Source organism: Aedes albopictus, chromosome 3 (genome assembly GCF_035046485.1).
Source record: "Aedes albopictus strain Foshan chromosome 3, AalbF5, whole genome shotgun sequence".
Taxonomy (NCBI): Eukaryota; Metazoa; Arthropoda; class Insecta; order Diptera; family Culicidae; genus Aedes; species Aedes albopictus.
Window position 1 is genome coordinate 117,684,759 of NC_085138.1, and position 14,311 is coordinate 117,699,069.

Consider the following 14,311-nt stretch of genomic DNA (forward strand, 5'->3'; position numbering starts at 1 on the left):
TTCCAAAATGGTGTGTGTGAGAGAGAGTGGGATAAAACGAGCTAAATACACTGATTTCCAGCATCGTGCGGCGAATGACACCCTCCTTATCTGAAACTGTAGAGATTTTGGCAGTTCGTGTCAAAAATTCATTCGAATCCATCCACTCCGAGCAGAGATATAGAATTAGTTCGCGTTTTATACATATATTTTCCCACTGTGCGACGGAAGAATGCGCGAGTTTAGGATGCTAATTCTACAACTTCAGCATAATCAACGTGCACAGTCCACACTTCGGAAGCACTTATGCCATAGATATTCTTCGCGCAGCTCAATCGCGAATACGATCGGGCGTGACCGAAACCGAGGATGGAGAGCGGCAGCCACAAACCGAGTATTGTGGCGTACTATTGTTGATTATGTCTAGTCTTAAATGTGATGTTGAGTAAATGAATGCATGTTTTATTGAACGGCTTTTTATCGCCTATTTTCACGAATACTTTCAAAAAACCGCTCATAATAAGTATACTTGGTAGTGAAGAATTAGATTAAGGTAAAAGAAACACATAGGGTATGTGTTCCATCATTAATCTCACGCTCCCATATTCACCCTGTTCGAAAACAAGCGATTACGGCACCGATTGATTTCGATCTTTCTGTTTTCATGCGTGCTCACTTCTAACAAAAAATACAATAATAAGAAACGAAACAAACAGCGCTTCAATCCTTTGTTTTTCGTAGGATGAAAATGGGAGCCACATGCTTAAGAAGGGAACCAATACCCTAAGTATAAACAAAAAAAAGTATACTTGTTTGGAAAACTTTTTGAAAACAACATCAAAATAATTTGTCCCTTGTTTAGTTTTGTCATTATAAGCTGTCCTATATTATTTTTTTTCTTAAAAGTTATCCTATGTTCAGTTTATACTCATGAAAAGCTGTACCACAAATGATGAGCAGTAAGGAGTGAGCAATATGAGGAGGAACATGTGAATAGTTCAGAATGAAGGGCAGTGAAGGGCAGTGAAGAGTGACGATTGAGAACCGTGTTATAAAAGAGGAGTTTGGCCTGATAAGTGATGAGAGAGCTTTGATTAGTTAGGGGTGAGTAGTAAATAATGAAGAGTGTGAAGTGAGTGTGGTAAAGTAGTGAGAAGTGTACTATCAGGTATCAGGTATCAGTAGGTCGGCTCTAGAGGCACGTTCAACTTCATTCGGGAAATTTGTGTCATCGCCATGAACACGAGTCTATTCATCATTTACCTGACGGAGAAGGGAAGGAAAAAGGCTAGGACATGGGAAAGGACAGGTAAGGGAAAAGTACTAACTATTGAGCAGTGAAGAGTGAGGAGGGGGATGTGAGTATGTCGGGATGAGGAATGAGCAATGCAAAGTGAGTAGTCAGATCAGAAATGAGCAGAGAGGAATGAGCAGTGAAAAAAGAGGAGTGAAAAGTAAGCCGGTTAAATTTATGAGTAAGCAGACAGGGCTGCTTTATCGGCGTAGCAGTCTCTTAATGAAATCTAAGGCTAATTTGTATGAATGTCCGACGTTTCGATGTGTTTTACAGGTGTTTTAAGAGTTTTTAAATTAATTACAGAAGGATTATATTAATAACACATAGTCAAGGAAACTAGCGCAAATCTTACAGATACTTTGGTAATTTTGTCAGGAGACTCTTGTTGTTAAGCAGTGGTCATCGAACATTTAAACATTCGAACGAATACTTGCTATAAATATTATCGAAAATATTGGTCATCTATCCAAGGACACAATCTTCTAATTTAACAAACATTATATCTGTACAATGGCCGAATAAACCGAAGTGAGGCTTGAATTTAAAAACTTTAGCTGAATAAGCTACTTGAGAAATTATAATAGTGACTGGTACAAAACACTTAATTTAAACGTTTACTCAACAAGAACCTCCTGATAAAATTGCTAAGGCTTTTGTAAGATTTGTGTAAATTTCCTTGACTATGCGTCATTAATGTAATCTTTATGCAATCACTTTTAGAATACTTAAAAAAGCTGTTACATACATCTAAACGTCGGAGAGACAAATGGGATTTTGTTTTCGTTGAGAGACTGCTAAATACGCCGATAAAATATCACTGGATAGCTTCCCTTAGAATTCTTCCCTTTAGTTAGGAGTAGGAAGTAAGCAGTGATGGACGAACAGTAAGGTTCGTGAAACAATAAGAAATGAGCAGTGAAGAGTTAGAAGTGAGCAGTGAAGATTGGAAAATAAACTGATATGAATAGACAGTGGAGGAGTGGGAAGTGGACGAATGAAGAGTGAGGAGTAATGTAGAATTAGCTTAAGTTAAAATACACATAAATATAACATAAAAAAGTGAGGAGCATTGGCGTAGCTAGGGGGGGTTCCAGGGGTGCCAGGCACCCCCTAGAACAAATTTGGCACCCCCTAGAATTTACATTCCTTGACACTTGACAGTGTGACAGTGTGTGACAGTGTGACTGTCAGTGTGATTTAAATCTTCACACAACAATTACAAGCTTTTATTAATGGAACATTTAAACAAAACTAAAGCACTCCCGAAATTACTTATGTACATTTTTACGTTTTGGATATTGGTAAGAACAATCAACAGGCTTCTCCATGGATTCCTCCTAAAATACCTCTATCTATTCATACAGTAATTTTTTAAGGCTTCCTTTATGGATTCTTCCCGATATTTCTTCAATAAACTTCCGTTAGGATTCTCCAGGCAGTCTTGATGGGGTTTTACATACTAGAAATTTCTGCAGAGATTGATCCAGCAATTTCTCTTAGAATTTCTTTGCAAATTCTTACTATGATACTTCTCGGAATTCTTCTAGGGATTTCTCTAAAAATTTCTACTGGGATTCCTTCAGGAGTTCCTGGTGGGATTATTCAAGACAATTTTCCTGGGATCCTTCCAGAAGTTCTAACGGTGATTCTTCCAGGAATTGCTTTGGAGATTTTGTTCAGAGATTCTTTCAGAAATTTCTCATGGCATTCCTCCAGGAATTGTGGCTAGGATTCCTCAAGCAACTCATGCTGCGGTTCTTCCAGCAATTTCTCTAAGAACTCCTCCAAAAATTCTCACTGTAATACCTTCAGGAATTCTACTAAAGAAGTTCTTCCGGAAATTTTTTCTAAAATCTTTTCGGGGATTTTTTCTAAAAATCTTTTCGGTGATTCTTCCAGTGATTTCTTCAAGGGTTTTTCCAGAAATTCCACAGGGTATTTCTCCAAGAACTTCTATTGACTTTTGTCCATAAATTCCAGCTGGAATTCTTCAAGCAATTCCCATTAGGACTCCTTCAGAAATACTTCTAGGAATTTCTCCTGGCATACTTACTTGCTGCAATACTTTCGGGAAATCTTCCTGAGATTTCTCCAGAAAATCTTCCTGCGATTCCATCAGGGATTCCTCCTTCTACTTCTACCGATCCTTTCAAGGATAACTGTAGATATTCCTCAACGAATTTGTTAGAGGAACTTCTCTTAGGATACCTCCGGTATTCCTGTTTCTAGGACTTCTCACAAAAATACTTCTATATTCTTCCAGATATTTCAGCTGGGACTCCCCAAGCAATTCGCGAAACTAACTGTGGTACTTCAGAAATTATGCTACGGATTCTTCTAGCGCTCTCTCCTGGCTTTTTTTTACTGGGATCTTTCCAGGCAATCTCCCTAGAATTGTTTCAGAAATTCCTTTGGTTGTTCTACCAGGGATTTCTCCAAGGACTCATCCAGGAATTCCTTCAGAGATTTTATCCAAAGATTCATCATGGATTTCCTGCAGAAACTTCTTTTGGCCTTCCTCCAAGAATACTTCAAACTCCTCCTGCGATTCTTCCAGCAATTCCTCCAAAAATTCTTACAATTATACGTTAAAAAATTCTTCTAATGATTCCTATACGAATCAAATTCATCCGGGAAATCTTCCTGAGATTCCTTCAGGGCCTTCTCTATAGATTCTTCTAGAATATCTCTACCGGTCTTTGCAGGGACTTCTCTAGGTATTCCAAGTACTTTTTCTTTGGATTTCCCCAGACATTCCTGATGGGATTTCTCTAGAATTTCATGTATAGCTTCCTCCAGCAATTCCTCCTAGGATTTCTGCTGAGATTTATACAATGATACAATCCAGAATGCTTTTTAGAATACCTCTTGAGACTTTTCCTTTGATATCTTCAGAAGCTCTCCAGTGATTCCTCCAAAATTTTTTATCCAAGAAATTTTATCCAAGGATTCTCTCATAAATTTCTCATGGAATTCCTCCAGGTACTCCTCTTGGCCTTCCTCCAGGAATTTCAGCTGGATTTCTCAAGCTATTCCTGCTGTGGTTCTTCCAGCAATTCCTTCTAGAACTCATCCAGAAACTCTTTTGGGATTCTTCTAAGAATTTCTCCAGGGATTACTTCAAAAACTTGCTAGGATTATTCAAGGCAATCTTCCTAGGAGCCTTGCAAAAATACCTTCGATGTTTAGAAATGTTTAGAAAAATGTTTAGAAATTAATCATGGTATTACTCCTGAAGCTTCTCTTAGCCCTCTTCAAGGAATTCCAGCTGAATCCCAATAGAAGTCTCTAGAGGAATCCCTAAACGAATTTCGAGGATATTTGGAATTTCCAGAGAAATCCTAGGAAGTTTTACTAGGGAAATCTGTAGTGAAATCCTATAGGAATGTCTGGGGAAAACTTGTAATTAATTAGAAGGCACAGAATGTTGCTAATTGATAAATTGAGATGTGAATTTGTGAAAAAAAATTCTGGTGGGATTCAAACCCACGACTCCGCATTCGCTAGACCCCAGTATAGCTTTGAGGGTTCCTTCGGCATAGTTGTTTTTTTTTTTGTTAAAAAATCTGCGGTACTTTCATTGGAATTTTATCAGAAATTTCTTAAGATTTTTTGTCCTATAATTTCAATGGCTGTTTCTCTGAATTTTTTTCAGTAATTTCTTTCTCATTTTGAAAATTTCTCAGGCAATTTTATCGTATTTTTTTGTAATTCTTTATGATTTAATTGTATTTATATTTATTGCTTCCGAAAATTGCTGATCTGGAAATTGAGACATCCTCAACTCGACTTACTCAAAGAAAATTCTATGAAATTCACGAAAAACTTCCTGACAAATTTCCAAAGAAATGGCCGGATAAATGCCATTAAAATTACCTTAAAACTCTCAAAGTTACCAAAGAATTCATATAAGAATAACCGAAGAAATTCCTGAAGAAAATAATGATATATTCTATAAAAATTTCCACAAACATTCACAAAAAAAAAACATAGCTGTTCTAAAACAAAATTCCGAAATCATCAAAAGAATTTCTTAAGAAAATTTAGAGAAAAATTTAAAAGTAATTGCCGTTGAATCACCGTGACAGAATTTTTAAAGTACCGCGATTTATGAAAGAATTTCCGAAGGAGTTTTCGAAGGAATACCGAATAGCATAGATAATAATAATCCAAAAAATTGACGAAAATAAAAAAAAAGTAGAATGGCAGCATCCATTCATTACGTAACGCTAAAATCGGCATTTTTTGACCCCCCTCACCCCTCCGTAACGCTTTTTTGTATGAAACCGCGAAATTTTTTGTATGGACCGTAACGCTCGACAATACTCCCCCTCCTCCCCCTAGAGCGTTACGTAATTTGTGGATGGCGCCAATGACTTGCCGAAGACATTTCCAAAAAAAAAAATGCGAGGATGTTTTTAGAGTTATTGGCGAATGAATAACCAAAGGCTGCACTTAAGGAATCCCCAAAGCAATTGCCTGAAGAGTAATTGGAGAATTTTAAAAAGCAAATATCAATAGTATTGCTAAAATTAACAAAACAATGCTTGAAATACTACTAAAAAAATGGCGAAGGAAATCCCGAGAAAACATTTTAAAGGATTTGCTAATGAAATAAAAAGCCAAATAAACTCCTAATGGAATTGCCGAAGAAATTTCTTTATGAAAATTTCAAAGGATGCGTGAAAGGTGTTTAGTATCAAAGTCCAAACTAATTACCTAATAAATTCTTAAATAAGTTGCCGAAACGGATCCAAAGATATTACCGAAGAAATTTGCCAAATCCAATGTAATTAATGAGAGAAATAAATTGCTAAACAATTTCCAAATAAATTGCCGGGAATATTCCCTGAAGAACTACCCAAACAATGTTTGCCGAAAGCACAAATTCCTTTTATCATACTCGATTATCCAAAATGTACGAAGTTGAAATTTTGACTTATTACTACAATGTTGGTTTTAAGTAAGTCAAAATTTCAGCTTCATATAGCTAAATCGGACTCCCGAAGAAAAAAATCGCACCAAATTCCGGGCTTCAACTGGATTGATAATATGTTTGTGAAGCTTTAGAACGGAACTAAGGATAATCGAGTCCAAATTTTGTATGTGAAAACGTATTCTCACGGACCTGATTGTTTTCAATCTATAAAACAAAGAAGTTGTTGCTCAAACTGAAAATACAAATTCCATTTATTATACGCAATCAAGTTATCAAGTTTTCAAACCTCACATGGCGGGGAAAGTGTTTAATCAGTACAACGGATTTTCAAAAACAAAATGTTCTTTAAAATATGTATGGCGCGTTTAAATTTGCGGTCTGATTTTTCTTGCGACGCAATATATCATTATACTAAGAATTTGAGGGTGGATCGGTATTTCCTTTTACAAAAAAAAAAAACAAAACAAAACAACCTGGAAGCCACTTAAACTGGCACCCCCTAGGCACCCCCTAGGAAAAAATCCTAGATACGCCAATGATGAGGAGCGAGGATTAAATAAAGTGAGGAGTGAGAAAAGAAGAGTGGGAAGTCAGTATAGTGGAATAACGATAAATGAAGAGTGAGAATCGAGTAGTGAGCACTGAGCAATCAGGAGTGTGGAGCAGTGAGAAATGGACAGTGAGGAGTGATCAGTAAAAAGTTAGAAGTGAACTGTAAGTAATGGGCAGTGAAAAGTGAAGTGTGAGCAGTGTGATTAAGTGGGGAGTGATAAGTGAGGAACGAAGAGTTAGCAGTGAAAAGTGAATAGTAAGTGATTAGTAGGCAAGTATGAGCATTGAAAAAAAGAAATGAGAATCAGAGTGTTTTGTGATATTCTTACGATTTCATGAATTTTTTACAAACTTGTTTTCAACTCATGAAATTAAAGATCTTGATCGCTATCATAGAAAACGCATTATCGGCGAAAAAAGACGTGCAATGAATTCAAACCAGATTTTCGCCCGAGTATGTGTTCTCGCTGGTCCAGCAGTGCCGGAAATATGGATTATCTTCAAAAATGAAAAGTTGACTGTTTTTTTTTTTCCTTCTAAACCATAGGGGGATAATCTGCTCAACAGACACCCTAACAGAAGGTTAGGGTAGTGTAGGTCTGACAGGCCGTCTTCTACAACACAAGTAAAATCCAGGACTACTCTCTCCTCGTACCCACTAAACCATTCCTATGGTCGCCAAACCCTACGTCTCTCCGGAACCACCAAGAAGGTATTGCTTCAGAGAGGGGCTAGTGCACATCGCACCCACAAGGTTAGCTGCGTAGCAAGTTAACACACACAAGTTGACTGGTTTATTTTCTGCTCTTTGTTCGCCTTTCCACATTGTCTTCGCCATCCAAGCTAGCTTCGTTTTTATCAAAATTTCTGCGCCCTCTCGTACAGTTTGCGGGGTCATGTGGTTATGGTGCTCGTTTAGGCATATTTTTGTAGAGGGTCTAGGATCGAATCCCGTTGGCCGCATAATTTTTGTTGTTTGCCTTCTAATAACTATCGCAATGACTTTGAGGACGATACAATTGGATGGCGAAAATGAAAAGAATAATTTCCAGTTTTCAGCTAACTTCGGCGACCGATAAACATTTCTCGCAGAAAAAAGAACCGCAAATCCATAATGATCGGTGGCAGATTTGCTAGTAATTTCTTTTCGCATTCATAGGGGGAGGGTGGATTACATAATGTGGGCTTTAGGACACTTCCCCGAATGCCATTACCTCGAATTCCATTACCATGAATGATCCATTACCCCGAATGATTTATCCGCAATCGTATCTGGAGACCTGCTCTGGGTAACGGTGCTCCAAGTGGTTGGCCATATTTTCAGAAAAGATTTTCTTTCTTTGAGCATATGTTGTTCTTTCTAGCCATACTAATGAGGAACTTTTTGACATTCGAACTGCTAATGTGTCTTCAAATTTATATCCTTCTTTCAAGCATAGGCTATTCTTTCTAGTTATTCTTTCAAGGAATTTGTTAGCGTTTCAACTGATAATACTTTATCAGAGGTTTTTCTTTTTTTTTTATCATAGACTATTCTTTCATATACTGTCATATAGAATAGTGGCATGAACACTGGATCATTATTCTTATTAGGCAGCATTCATTTATTACGTAACGTAAAAGTCGACATTTTTTAGCCCCCCCCCCCCCCCAGAGCGTTACGTAATTTGTGGACCACGCCTTATTCATTATTATTCTTCGGTCATATATTCTAAAACCAAATCAGAATGACATTTTATCAATCAAGCTAGTTCATTCCGGAACGTTGTAAGTTTCTTTCCTTCATTTAAGCAAAAATAAGTTTTATTATAGAGAAAAAAATATTCGGGGTAATGGAATTCGGGGAAATGTCATAGAGACATAATGTGTTATAAGCCAAGCCCGTGCACAAGGGAGGGGTTTTGGGGGTTTAAACCATCCCATTTCCAATGCCCCATACAGTAGGCGCCCCTCCGCCCTTTGCCCAATTTGGTAAAAACCCCTCTCTGTTGCCTTTTCTGTGCACGGGCCTGTTATAAACAATGTAGTAAGTAGGATTATTCGCCTATAGTTGAACACTATCCAAATGTTGAACATTATGAAAGTCGATTTGTAAATCGAACTCAAGTAATTCTTGATAAGTTTGAACGGTTTCAATATCAGCGTATACATGAGTACCACGATATTGAACTGATTTAATTACAATATTATACATTTTTTCCATTAAAAATATTGAAAATGACACTGACTAGGTTACTGATGACAATTCTTAAAATAAAATTCATAAAAATTGCCAAGAATAAACCGATAGTAAATATCAAGGTATAGTACAAGACCGAGTGTTTAAAATTATCTCACATCTAGCTTTTAATGAATATTTTTTTTTCGTCACACTTTTGTTTACGCATCCATGATCCACACTGATCCATGATGAACACTGACATTACCTAAGCTGTTGGCATGGAAGGGGTTTCAGAGTCATTCCAGGGTGTTTCAGAGGCTTTACAGGAGGTTTCAGGGGCGTTCCAGGGGTTTTAGAGATGTTCCCAGTAGTGTTTAGTGCTGTTTCGAATGATTTTAGTTTGGTTCCAGGAGCATTTCAGGAGGATGTTTCCAAGAGGTTACAGGGGTATTCCAGGGCTTTTTGGAGGGCGGAACAGGAGGTTTCAGGTGTGTTATAGGAGTTTTCAAAGGGTTTCAGGGGCTATAAAAGAGTTTTAGGGGATTTCCAGGTGGTTTCTGTATAGTAATAAAAAATCTGACCACGTTGAAATTTTAGATAACTTCATATTCTGAATCTGCACACCAAACTGGGCCGAAATCTAAATTTTTATGAGTTTGTATGGGAGCTATTTATTGAATCATCCCTCGTCGGTTTTTGTTCTGGGTGGTGCTGTCAAGCAGTTCCCCAGCTGTCAAAGGGTGTTTTCAAACAATCTTTTTAAAATTGATTTTGGGTATCAAAATGAAGTTTTAAAAATTTGAAAAAGTCATAGTCACTCTAAAAGGTGCTCAAAACAAAAAAAAAACAATAAATTTTCCAAAATTTAAAAAAATTAATTCTTATCTTGTTTTTCATGTTGAAAGAAATCATGTCTTCCAATTGAAAGGTCCAGCTGAGATGCAAAGGGGTGTAAGTCATCATTTTATCGATTTTGAGCTGAGCATATCACAAAGTTCTTGAGATCTCAAGCTTTCAGGAACTTATTTAAGTTTCTTTTTACGATGATTAGAAAAAAACACAGTAAATTGGAGAAAATTGGGTCGATTTTACAATTCTATATTGTTTGTATGGGATGGAAAATTGGTGAAGAACTTTAAACCTCATTTACGCGAAAGTGGGTTTTTGTCACTTAGACCAAGTCCACGCGTGGGCTCCATACTACACACGGAACAACACGTCGTTAACGATTTTTAATTCCGTTACCCACCCATTTTCGCACCGGTCGTTCGTTTCCATGTGAGTAAAATAGTTATCGGTAGTCTTTGCGCACCGGTGGTCTCTATTCCATTCGTATCATCGGTTTTTGCACTGTAAATCATCTGTGGTGTCATTGCAAATCTTATTTTGGCAAATAATCTGAGCAGTATTTTTTTAAAAGGAGAGGGTTTTGGATAAAAGTCAGAACTGTTCTTTGCTACGTTCAAAGATAACATTTTCTCAAGAATGTGTTATTGGATTTAATCCCGGAAATCAAGTTTTTTTACTTAATAATATGATTGTAACTTTACTGTACGGCTTGTAGGTTGATTTTTGTTCTAAAATAATGTTTATCTTTTCGATATCCATGTTGCCTTTCTCGCAAGAAATTTTTCAGCCCGCAAATAATATATCTGAATTTGAGCTTTTGTGCATTTTTTTATATTAAGGTTTATTGAATAAGAACATCCCGTGCATTTTTCTTATAATTTTCTGGACATGTGTGTAAAATACATTCATAATGTAGTTATCTCCTCTACAACTTCGCGTGGGTAAACATTTTTAGTCATAGTAAATACTGTCTTCCAACAGTATAGATTAATATCGGTATTACTTAATTTTTTTTACAAAAAATATCTGGAGTTTTTCTGTGATTTCTGTATTGAGTAACATAGGATTCATTCAATTACGCAAACGTATTGTGGGAGGGAGAGTTGGTCAAGCGCTGTGTTACGCTTCACATAAAATTTCGATATTTCCCATACAAAAGTTGTTACGTTGGGGGAGGGAGGCGATCTAAAACTGCAAAATTTTGCGTTAGTCAATATTAAATATTCAAATTTTGAATGAATCCATATCCCTAAGTATCTCTAAACAATCGTAACTACTTTTATGTAGTCTAATCCAGTACGAGGAAGCACCAAAAAAGAACGTCAAAAGAACTCAAATTTGGGTAGTTTGGCGGCTCCGTGTGTAAGATCACGCCCAATTACTGTCCTTGTCAATATTGATGATTGCAGCGTATCAGAGATATGACACATGTATCAAAGTAACCGAACTGAATCACTATTTAATATAAGTTCTTGAAATATAAGTTTGAAAACGATCGGCCGAATAAAAAATTGAAGGTGCAGTTTAGATCAATCGTTACTACTTTCAAGAGAAAATCAATACATTTTCTATATGTATGATCGGCGAAAAAAGGCAAACTTTATTCAAAACATACTTAATCAAAACCTGTCTGTTTCAATCTATTATTTTTCTGCGCTTATATTGTCACTCTACCACTATTGTATGTCAGATAAATTGTTATGTTTTTGTTGTAATGATCTATGATATTATTTCGTTGGAAATTTGAAAGCAAGAACTAATATCAATATTTGATACAAACTAAACTAAATTACCTGTACCATAGGTTCTCAAACTTTCAGGTCGCGTGACCCCCTTTTGCCAGCAGACGTAGTTTTCGCGACCCCCCATAGAAATTTCCTCATTTGTTGTCTGTTACAGTAAAATATTTCACTGTCCCTCGCGACCCCCTGGATGAAGGCCGGCGACCCCCCTGGGGGGTCGCGACCCACAGTTTGGGAAACCATGGCCTATACAAAACTGGAAAATCATTATCTACAAACTATATGAACCCAACAGGAACAATTGTCACAAATCCCTACTCATATTCTTTTGTCTCCTCTTTGCGCTACCCCAGAGAGTTGAACGCGAGAGAGAGCACGAGCCTACGAATAGAGTCCGTAGTTTGCTTGTCTCTAAATTTTAAGCCCCGTTACGATCCGCACGTAAACTTTTCGTTTTCGAGCCCTTCTTAGCAGCGATCGGTGCGGTTCGCGTCTTTGTTCTCGGCTCTACTTAACGTTAAAGCGCTTGACGGAGCCCATGCGTGGGCTTGGTCTTATACCCCTTTGCTTCTAACCCCCTCAATTGAAAGAAATCAGCAATGTCGTATTTTTTTCAACTTTTGCCCTGAATCGACACACCGTACCCACCCCACTCAACTGGGTGGATATTTTTGTCCGCCGTCGCGCTAAAAGCATTGAAAGTCTCTGAAATCTCGTTCGAATCAGCTCAATGTTTGCACTTGCACACACCACCACCATAGGGACACGTTGTTGGAAGGCACGCTCGTTTGGTTGCAGTTCTTTGGAGTCTATTTTTAACCCGTGTCGTGGTGCTTTATTTTAAAACCGCACAGCAGTCGACTTTTCAACTTGGAGCTTTCAACGTTGACGGACGATCGCGCGCTCCTCTAACAGACACGGCACTCTCACTTACCTTCATTCAAAATCAGCTCCGCTTTGGATCCGGCGGAAGCCGCACGGAACAGGGCAGCCGAGTTCGGACGGTAGGTGTCCAGCGAGGCGGATAGCTCCATCAAGGGGCGCATTATACCCTGTGGAAGAAATGGAATTCATCCGACCACCAGGGCCAGGATGGAGGCGACGCGTCAGAGATTGAGACTAATTTGCTTGGCGGGCGGGCGGTCGGTCGGTCGGTCTGTTTGCCGTCCTTTCCTTATACATACCTTCAAATGTTGCAGCTGTTCGCAAGTGAACAGCAACCAGGAGCAGAACATCACGTCGGCGAGGTTGGCCTGGCACATCGAAAACAGCAGGAAATAAGCCTGTCAGGATGGAAGATTGAAAAATGTTAAATGTGGTCGGGCTGCTGTTGGGGGTTCGGCTTGGGTCGGCACGGGGTGACGATTATGGCTTCTGGGTCATCAGTATGGAAGGGAAGTAAAGGAAAATTACAACTTGGACAGGAACATTTATGATCTGTCCGCCACAATTTCATGTCATTTGATGCCTGGCGGCATGAACTGATGGAGAGTTCTGATTTATAATGAATGCAAACTTTGGGCTGCGCTGAAACCTCTTTATATGCACTGAGCTGCGGCTGAATCATAGTTATTTAAGCGATGTGTTGCAAAAAGATGACAAGTCGCGCATTTATCTAACGAGACTTGCTCAGGAGGTTTAAAAAAATACAAACAGAGATATCAGGAGCAGTTAAGGAAGGAAAAAAGAGAGCTTAAAGTGCTTGGATAGTTTTACGCTAAGACTTAGGTTTAACGGGTAGAGAGGGGAAGTGGGTCTCAGAAGACCTGAGAGAGCCAAAAAAGGAGCCAAAAGGGCTGAAAGGGAATCTCATGTAAGTACAATGGAGTGGAAAAAAGGGGTCAAAAAGGCGACTCAGAGGGAATCATAAAAAGGAGACTTTCAGGAAGTCTGAAAGGAAGATTTCTGAGGGGGTTCTAATGTCTGAAGGTGGTTTTAATGTTTTGAGGCCTAATTTCATTCAAGCGTTACCATGCAGATTTTACACTCGTTTTACTGGTCTAAATATATAAATATACATTTTGTAGACTATACATTTTTTTATGTATGGAATATAGTATTTATGACGGCTAAAGTATTTTTTAATTATTAACTTGAAGCGCCCCTGAAACCAAGAAGGCAGTGAAGCTCTCTGAAATATATCTACAATGCTCAAAAAAGGCCTGTCAAATCCAGTGAAATCCCCCTGAAGCTGACCCGAAAGCCTATAAGATTCCACCAAACCACCAGGAACCCCTTCGAAATCTCACGAAATGCCTTGAAATGCCCCCTAAACCCCCTGAAACTTAGCTGAAAGCCTTTAAAGTTCTCTCTAAAATCCCCCGAAACCTAATGAAATGCCCTAAAATATCCTGAAACGCCTTGAAATATCTTAAGAACCTCTCTGAAGTTCGCCTGAAAGCATGTCATGTTTTCTTAAACCTTCGGAAATTCCTTCAAGAAGGCTTCAATCAACGCCTTGATTTTTTTTAATGAAATCCCATGGAAGCCTCTTGAATTTCTACTGAAAGCCTGCGAAGTCCCATAAACTCCATGAACATCATTTGAAGCTCACCCGAAAGCCTGTGAAGCCCCTTCCCCCTCATATCATCGGAAATCCCTCTGAAATATCTTGAAATACCAATTCAGACATGCCTTTAAATACGTTGAAACGTTAGAAACGGCTCTGAGAACCTCCTGAAACTCATTCGCTTGTGAAGCCCTGCCTAAATCATCAGAAACCACTCCTGAAACGCAATGAAACACCCCAAAACATCCTGGTACACACTGAAATGCCCTGAAGTATCTTAAAA

The 14,311-nt window shown here is 38.3% G+C and overlaps 1 protein-coding gene across 1 annotated transcript in view; it reads right to left on the bottom strand.

Moving 5' to 3' along the window:
- Positions 1–14,311, bottom strand: part of LOC109433389 (odorant receptor coreceptor) — a 79,078-nt gene that overhangs the window by 50,650 nt on the left and 14,117 nt on the right. The window contains exons 4-5 of the mRNA XM_029877254.2: positions 12,704–12,802; positions 12,454–12,571 (exon numbers count right to left, since the gene is read on the bottom strand). Of these exons, the coding sequence (XP_029733114.1) occupies positions 12,454–12,571; positions 12,704–12,802 (217 nt within the window). The remainder of the gene's footprint in view (positions 1–12,453; positions 12,572–12,703; positions 12,803–14,311) is intronic.